At 47.1% G+C, this 9,396-nt stretch overlaps 1 protein-coding gene across 1 annotated transcript in view; it reads right to left on the reverse strand.

Annotated features, from left to right (window-relative positions):
- Positions 1-5,397, reverse strand: part of PDE6D (phosphodiesterase 6D) — a 40,775-nt gene extending 35,378 nt beyond the window's left edge. The window contains exon 1 of the mRNA XM_052803680.1: positions 5,225-5,397. Coding sequence (XP_052659640.1) covers positions 5,225-5,274 — 50 coding nt within the window. The 5' untranslated portion in view covers positions 5,275-5,397. The remainder of the gene's footprint in view (positions 1-5,224) is intronic.
- Positions 5,398-9,396: the final 3,999 nt, after the last annotated feature.

Genomic DNA, 9,396 nt, shown 5'->3' on the forward strand with positions numbered 1-9,396 from the left:
CACTTACTTAACTACCAAGTATAACCTGGCTAAAGCTCCTCTGTGAAACTCTGGCCTCTTTGAACCAAAGATCTCTTGATGCTGCGAGGGTGGGAACTTGTTCTGCAGTCAGACTAACTGGGAATGTGTACAGCTCTTGCTTGTAAAGTACTCTAAGGTTTGTAGACAGGAAAGCAATAATGAAAGTTCAAGAACAAAAGAAGACTAATTTTTCATATGATATAAATAATGAATTATATGCATTAGGTGGAAGAACAGTCCGGTTTTTAGAAACCAGAAACATGGATGAGGGAGCACAAAGTCATGTTTTCTGGAGTGTTTTAAAATTGCATTGGCTGTCTACAGAGTATGTTGCCCAGCTTCTGGGCAGCCCTGTTCCCTCTTATCTGGCCAGTGTCTCCTTTTAACCCATGAATTTGGTGATTCATCTTTCTATTCCATTGCAAGAAATCTAAACACACTGAGATCTGAGGGAAGTGCACAGAGGAAACCTCAAAACAAAGGGGAACTTTTAAGCCAATTAAAGCTGCTACCTTCTTAGTTTTGTAAACACTGCAACAGATAAGCATTTTAAATGAATAAGCAGTTAAAGATCTACTGGCCTACCAACTAAATTGGAAACTCAATTTGATGGAGCTTCCATTTGGATTTCTCAACTTTTGAATGCTGCATCAAACTAGTTCAAAATTTCAGTGACTATTCTAGGAATTGATAGGCAAGATTGCCATTGACTACAGTTTCTGTGTGTATAGCAGAAACCAGGCAGAAGTCGGAAATGGAAGTCTCTGCAGAGTAACATAAAGTTCATAGAAGCTCTTAATGGTTTCTGGTATAACTATATTTTCCTTACAGCTCTATCTTTCTAAGAGGTTAATGCTCTGCTAGAATTATTTTCTAGACAGAAAAACAATAGTGAGAGGAGGATTGGAAGCAGCTCTGGGAGCTAGGAGGATGTGGCACAGGGAAATTTGAGGATTCCAGAAAGTAGGACAGCCTTTGACATATAAAGTTTTTCTTGTGAATGTTGGAGTGCCTGAGCTACGGATATATGTTTATACTGACCACAAATACTAGTTTCATAACTCCATAATTATTCTGACCTACAGTTAATATTGCCTCTTCATGCTTATGTTAACCATATTAATTTGTTTCAGGAGACTTCAGAAGTACAGCAAGATATACTGCATAGCCTTAATGGAAGTTCATGGAGAAGCTTACCTTAAACTGATAAATATCTATAGGGCAACTAACACTACAGAGATCCAAATCTGATGACTCCTCTGTACAGAAACAAATAAAATAGGCGATATCTTGTTTGACTTGTAAGACTTAAAATAGAAAATGGATGTGCTTACTCATATGTTGAGAGGTTAGACTTGGCACCTAACTATGCTGTGAGACCCAACTGACTTGTTTGGGTTTTCTCTTCCTTGCTGTTCTGTCTGAAACATTACAGGAAGAAGTGTATAAAGAAGCTGAACTGTGGTGCCTCAAGAGCTGGATGTGAATCTGTTGTTGCAAACCATGACTGGATATTTCTAATCTACAGCATGGATGCTATGTAAGAAAGCAAAGCATGTATGCTTTCCAAATGCTGGCACACCAAATTAAATAGGGTAACTGTCTACAGTGTCCTTATTCTAGTGAATATAGTGCATAAAAAAAATATTCTGTGCTAGTCCATATCAGAACAAAGATAAACAGGCAACCCACAAATTATCAAGGGGGCTGGTGGGAAGACATCACACCCCCGCCCCCCCCAGAGTCTTGACTGTTAGGGAAATACATTATCGGTGTTACTTTTCTGAAAAAGGATGCTAAATACATACATTTAATAGTTTACACTAAGTCTAAAGATAAAATGACAGAATGAAACCTGAAGAATGTATTGAAAGGGAAAGTGAGGGTCAAGTAAAATGCTAGTCTGTAGCTTGACAGAGTAACTGTCCCATCTTCTGGAGAAAAAAGGCATAATCAAATTTCATGCATTTGAGATTATAGGACCAGCTGTGCATAAATACTCGTGGAAATAAGACTTGGCTAATATTCCAGAGGAATGAATCCTCAGTTACAACTGAACTGATATTGCTTATAGTCAAATGACAAGTCTGTATTTTCATAGTACTAGACTACCTGTAGATATTAAGTGTAAACAACTGCTGTTCAGGTGAGTGCCTTCAAAACAGGGAGTTGATGAATGTACTTACAAGCTCTGTTAACAAATACTGTCCCTGAAGAAGTGACAAGCTATAAAAGTTTTTGTTGTCTGCTTTCAATCTTCTACTGCACCATACTTACTGGACTGTCAGTGTTCAATTTTTAACTGGTGCCGTAAAAATTCTTAGGACAAGCATCATAAAGTATAATGAAAATCCTCATTTGCCTGCAAGAATCAAATATTTCTCCTTTGGTTTTAGTAATTTTAAAATAGCAAAATCTATGAGAAGAGGCAGTAAATGTTTCTGGCTTGAATTTCAGGACACTAGCCACAACATGTTTCTGCACTACTGTCATAGAGGAAGGAAAGCATATCTGCTTTAAAGTTAGAGGGTGAATTTGGGCTATTATTTAATTTCCACAGCAGCATGTCCCAATCAGTTGGAAAGCTTGTAATTAACCTCTTCTCGGGAACCACAAGTAAACAGAATTTGTTTGAGGAAACTGTGATTACTCAATGCAAACTGGATTTCCAGCTAGAGTGCCTGTTCCTGTGTTAAAGTAAGTATGTATTTTGGAAGTCTGCTTCCTCAGTGATGCTTTCTGCCCTATTGGCTGATCTTGCCACACAAGGAATCTGATACATACAGAACCTAGGTGTAATACTGTGCTAGTTTCTTGTGCTAAAACCAAGTTCAGTTTGAAGTGCCAAGCTTGCAGGGTGTGCTTAAGTTGGTGGAGTTGAACTCCCTCCCTCTTGGAAGGGGAGGAGAAAGTTTTCAAGTACTCAAAGTATTAACAGCTTTTTGGAACATGTTTCTCTCTTCCTTTCTATTAAGTAAATTAAATTAGCACACACAGCAGTAGAGTGGATGGGAGATAAAGCATCTCTTTAAAATGTAATGCTCTCTAGAATACACACACAGTGGAAGTCTGAGCTGATGGCTGCCTTGCAGAGAGCATGGTCACATCTGCGCATGAGTCGTTTCCTGTGTGGATGGCATAGTGTCTCAAGGCTTCCCCTCATAAATGAGGAATGTCTGTTCAGCTGCTCTTCTGGTTTACTAAAGGCATATGTAGATGTTTTTCAGCTATTTTAACTTGCTAGAAGTTCCAATTGTGAAATGTTTCTCCAAACCTTCCTGTTTGTCAGACTTTATACTACTTGGCCCCTATGGCAACTACTGAAGTACTCTAGCATGTTTTTGGAGAAGAACAGTCAAGGTTTTTGCCTAAAACTGTCCTGTCAGAAGTAAAGTTTATATCTGTGTTTTGCAAGGACAAGCAAAGGAAGACTAAACTTGAGGTACTTCAACCTGGAACTGCAGAGTATTTCTACTAAAGCTTCTTGCCTGTGCTACAGATGCTTGAGATAATAGAAGTTTACCTTAGGTTTGTCTAACATCCTTCCTCTTGAAGGGCAAAAAGCATTTTCTTCTTAAGCCAGCAGACAACAAAATGGGTTATTTCATCTAAAGTTGGACAAAGACCTTCATGTAAATTCTGCTACCCAGGAAAGACTATATACAAATGCATGCAAAAAGCACTTGAAAGTTTGTTCCCTAGGCTTAACTTTCCAAGCACTCCTTACTTCTACCAACAGCTTAGACTGGTCTTGTCAGAAGCTTACTCTTTTTCTAATTGCTGGCACAAAAGGTTCTTAAATCATGTTTTGACAGCTGAAATATTACATCTTCATAAATAAAAAGAACTGTCAATAGCGCTAGTGCAGAAGCAAAGGAACCAGATGCAGTACTAAAAGCTGGGGGAGGGGACAATGGTTCAAAAGTTAAGAAAAGCATCTGCCTAGTTTGATAGCAGCTATCTGTCTAAATCCAACCTAGAAAATTAGATCCTGCTATAGCTGGCATAGAGATCATGAGCATCTTACTGGACAAAAAAACCTGTTTAGAAATAATAGTATTAGATCAAGAGGTTATTCTGTTCACTTCTGTCTGTTTCATTGTAAAACCAAAAAAAACCCAAACCAACCAAGCCACAACAATTTTCTGCTGTCTAAATGTCAAACTAGCAAGCTTGCATTTTTCTTCCGAGCTTAGAAGAATCTACTATAGTGGTTTTATTTTACATGTGGCATATTTTTCCCACCCTTAGATTGCACATGGGCCTTTAGGTTGAGCCTTTTTCCACTGAAATCCTGGGTTTGAAGGATGCATGCAGGATCTCGCTTCTCTTCCAAGCTCAGATCTATTTCATCTCCTCAGCATTAAATTCATATTCAGAAACAGAGATAGGAAATGAGAATGCTTTTTGAAAGCCACAACATGAAAAGTTTTAAAATTAACTGCACAGAAAGGCATTAACACCTAGAATGCTAATTGCATTAGCAATAAAAGACACTGTATGACCAACCATGACCAACACAATGTGTGCCAGTACCTCATGGTATGAAAAGGAACAAGATATTTAGTTGCTTCTGGACCTGAAGACCGGGTATTTCCTTTCCAAGCTGAGGTGCCAAAGCGCAGGCTGGAGGGGAAGGGATCAGATCCTCCTGGGACCGAGGCCACCGGGTGCCGAGCTGCTTCACCTGCCCTCTGTAAGCTGTCCTCGCTGGCCGAGGCGGGGGGCTCCCCCTCCCCCAGGGCCCCCGCCTTCCAGCCCAGCCCCTCTCCTCCGGCCGCCCATCAGCAGCCGCCGGGCGGACAGCTCCGGGGAGGTGGCGGCCGCCGCCAGCCTGGTGGGGGCTCTGGCCATCTGCCACCGCCCCGGTGGGGAACCCCCCCCACCCCGCGCCTCGCAGCGGCAGCCAGCGCTACGGGGGGTCCTCCGTCCGTCCGTCCCCAGCCGGCTCAGGACCGGTCCCAGCCCCGCGGGGGTGCAGCCGCTTCCAGGGGGAGGGACACCCCACCACCACCACCGGAGGGGGAGGACGCCATTGGCAACAGCCCAGCCGGGGAGGCGTTTCCATGACAACCCCCTTCCCGCCCCGGGGGCCCTGCACCCGGCCTCGCCACAGGGGGGCGACCATCCCCGTACCGCCCCCTCCGCCTCAATCCCTCCCGGCCGGCTCCCGCCCGCCTCACGGCCCCCGTCGGGAGGATACAGCTTGAAGCCCCGGAGGATCTCCTTGGCCCGCTCGTCCGTGGCCGACATGGTCCTGCCGCGCCGCGCCGCGGGCGGACGGGGCTGGGCCGGGCTGGCCTGGCTGCGCGGGCCTGGGCGGGAAGGCGGCGGTGACAGCGGCGCCTCAGGACCCCCCACCCCTCCCCCCTCACTCCCTCGCACCCGCCACTGGCCGGCGCAACCAACCCGAGCGGCCTCCCGCCGCCCCGCCCCCCGGCCCGCCGCTCCGGCTAATCATCCGCTGCCGCCTCATCGCCGCCCCGCCTTCTGGCGCATGAAGGACGGCGCGGCTGTCCAATCAGACGGCGCGTCCGCGCCCCCCCACTCCCCCCCCATTCAAGGGCGGCTGCGCAGCGGTCGTTAAGGTGTACTCCCCGGCCGAGCCTGACGTCGCTGGGGGACGGGAGTCGCCGCAGGACAAACCTCTCCCGGCCGCTCCGCTCCGCCGTTGTGAGGCTGGGCCGCGGGGGGGCGCGGGCCGGGAGCGGCGGAGGGAGCGGGCGCCCCCGCAGGCAGCGGCGGCGGCCCGGGCGAGGCGAGGGGAAGGGAGGGGAGGCCAGGCCTCCGGGGGTGGGGGGTGTAGCCGAGGGGGCGAGAAGCCGCCCCAGGCTCGGTCAGCACCCGGCCGACGCCAGCCCTCGGGGCTCGGTACCGAGCGGGCGAACGCCGCCTGGGCTGTGCCCGAGCTGCCGGAGCTCGGTTGGCGCTTCTCCTGCCGCGGTGAGGAGCCGAGCTCCAGCCGTGAGTTTGGGTAGTACTGGGGACCGGGGTGCTTGCTGCGTTCAGACCCAGAGCAACTTCTGTGCGTGCCTAGGCCGGAGCTGACAGGACCAGCATTATGGAGAAAGTTTATAATAAATAGTTGGTTTTCCCTCGGACAAAAGCAGCCGCCTTGGTGCTGCAGAAATTTGGCCTTTGTGTTTGTGTAGCAAAGTAGCTTGTTGGGGAAAGTCTCTGGTTCGTTAGCGCATCCCAGAAGCCAGGCTGTTCTTTAATATGAGCACGACAAAGTAAGTCCTCCATTAACAATCTGACCGCAGCTAATACAAATAATTAATAAGTCATGAGAAAAATAAAGGCAGCAGTTGTAATCCAGGCTCAGAACAGGAACAGTGAATAATCAGGGTGCCATCAATACGTTCATGGCTCTGCTTGCCTCCAGATCAGCCACTGTACAAATGAGAACATGAACATTAATAAAGGTTGCGTTTAATGCATAAGGACAAGGCCACTGCCAGTATAACCAATAAGAGATCTTAATAATAAAAATAGGTAGCATTTATTTCCCTGATGTATGTGATCCATGCTCAGTTCCACACCATCAGTTTAAAAGTGTATGAACAGATCATTTTGAATCTGGGCAGAGCGCCAGGGGTACGCTATGCTAATATATATCTATCTTTTATTAAGAGTCCTTCCTGGGTTTTAGATAGGCTGTGTAATTGCATGCTATCTAAGGAAGAGGGACTAAAGATCACCAAGGAAAAAAGACTGACAGGGAGAAAAGGCAAGCAAGAAAAAAAGCAGACCTGAAGAAGGCAGAAACAAATGGTTGTGTGTGGGGGAAGAGCCTGCCTGGTAGCAGCATGACATGCCAGTTTACACAAGACATAAGGCACTCAATCCTGCCTCTGTTCAGGCTCCTCAGAGATGAAAAAGCCAGAGACCAAATGGATCTCACAGCAAGGAACAATTGCAGCGTTGAAGGGCTTCTCTAGCACAGGGGTAGGAGTGTTTCCAGAATTTGGGGCCTTTGTGTTTTCTGGCCAAATCTCAGAATTCACCTTGCTGTGCAGGGAAGCACAGGCCTCTCATTTTTGAATTTCTGAAAATTACAGAAGAGCTCATGGCTGAAGTGTGAAGTCCTTGTGACTGCTCCGCGCACGAGCAGCAGTGGAACACGTGACACCGTAACTCAGTGACAGAAGCCCTGGGATCTCTCCTCTCAAAATCCTTTAGCTGCTTTAACACAAACACCACCCTTGAGTACATCGTCTTTCTAATCTACTTGCAAAAAAGTTGCTGCAAGTCTCACTATCCCTTGGTGTCACTTTGTACTGAAAACTTCACCTTTGCTTTCACATCTCTGGCAGGTGTGACAGTTTCTGAGCTGCCATTGCAGGTGAGAAGACACATCCAGCCTGCTTTCTGCTTCCCCAGAAGCTGTTCTCTCAAGGTGCAGATAAATGAGCTGGTGTTTCTGCAGATCAGTGTAATTGGGAGATAGTTTCATAAACTGGGGCTTCATCCCACCCCACATTTGATGGAAGGGGTTGTACAACTGCATATCTGCAACCACCCAGACACACACATCGCTCCTCGCCTGGCCAAGGTGCAAGATGAGAGTCCAGCAAGCAGCTTAGTCTCTGGATCCTGGGAAATGCAGAGAGCTTGACAGCTTCTTCAGCAGAGCGTGGGTGCTTCCATCACCCTGTGCTCTGGAGATGTGTGCTGGCAGCTGTGGGGGTCGGAAGCCTGGAAGGAGAGAGGATAAATGGATGAAGTACAGTGAAACCATGCACAGATGAGGAACGAAACTGCATCCAGGACTGTGTTAGCATTTACGCAGCCTAGCTTACCCCTAGAGCTACAGGCCATTCAGTCATGTGCAGATTCACCTGCTCCTGCTCTAACATGGCCATGGTGCCAACAATTGATTTTATTTTGCTTGAAGTTGTTGGGAAGTAAAATTATTACAGACACTTTAGGAGCCAGATCCTAATCCTGGCGGCTAAATCTAGCCTAGTGTATGATTTCTGAATATAATGTGTATTATCTGGGTTATTGGTAAGGTCCTATGTTGTCCTAATGTACCTCTTTTCACAAGAGTTTTTGATTTAAACCGCCTTATTCATGAAAGGTAAGGAAGAAGGTAAGAAACACAAAAGTACCCGCTTTCACTGTCAGCCCTCTCCTTGGTAAGGCCAGGTGGTAATTTTCTTGCCAATGACACATCAGAATTGGGACTTCAGGAGGGGAAAAACTAGCCCCGGAATCATGTCCCAGAGCACTGGGAGGTGCACACCTACAAGGGGTGAAGCTAGTGCTGCTGGCCTGGCAGGCGGGAGGCAGACACAAGGCCGGGTGCAGACGCTGACAGACTGAGCAGCTGGAGTTACAGGGTGCTCAAGAGCCTGAAGAACCAGACACTGAACTCAGTGTGATAGAAACTACAGGACAGAGGGGTGTCATTGTGCTGTTAATCACACCCTTTCCCTGTCTCTGTCCCTTACAGGTGACTTTGCAGCCTCGTGCCTTGGCTTCTGACTGAGAGAAACCATGTTCTCAAAGTCTCTCTCTGGGGCTGCACGACCCCACTGCTTGGGGAGATTACTCTGGATTTACAGTTTCTTTTCTCGGGCAATGCAGGGAAATAAGGTGCATTATCTGCTGCCTAAAAGGGACCTGGACTGCAGAATCACAAGGGGAAGAGACAGGGTGAGTCAAGAGATAATGCCAACATTAAAAGATAAAATGGATTAACATCTCCCTGCACGCAGAAAGCTGCGTGGGTGGAGCAAGAGGTTGCAATAGCAGTTTAAAAGGGGATGAGACAGCTGGGCATCCTCATATTTTTCTGTTAAAAAAAAGAAATCCATCCCAAAAGCTGAGCTTAGCTGATGATATCCTCCAAAGTCCACATCAGTCAGCCAGACTGGCTGTCCGCAGTCAGGAGGTGTAAGGACAGCCTGACTGACAGACCCTCCTGGCTGACCTACACAGGCCTATAACGCAGCTGATTTTCACCTGCAGGCTCCAGTAAGAGATTGCAAAAGTGATCCATGGGAAATAGCTCACAATCATATATTTCCATTTCTAGTTCAGCCTGGGATTTCAGCTTTAACGACTCTTGAGACAAACGAGGCCACGCACTGCTTGCCCAAGGCAACTGTTCCAGCGTGTCTGTAGGGTGACACGAACTGTGGTGGAGGGCCTGTTTAGGATGTGATTAAAGACGTAATTCTCCCTCCCCGTGCAGATGAGATCTAAGCATGGCTTAAGTAAATTACTGAATGGCTTGTTATAGCCCTGGCTGTGTTCCCTTGCTGTGCGGGGCCTGGTTTTTTACATCCAATTTGCTTTGAAGCCCAGAGTGTCACAACAGCTTCCCAACACCTGCATCTCTGTGCTTGCCTGACACCCCTTCTCTGG

This window comes from Harpia harpyja, chromosome 12 (assembly GCF_026419915.1).
Source record: "Harpia harpyja isolate bHarHar1 chromosome 12, bHarHar1 primary haplotype, whole genome shotgun sequence".
NCBI classification, from domain to species: Eukaryota; Metazoa; Chordata; class Aves; order Accipitriformes; family Accipitridae; genus Harpia; species Harpia harpyja.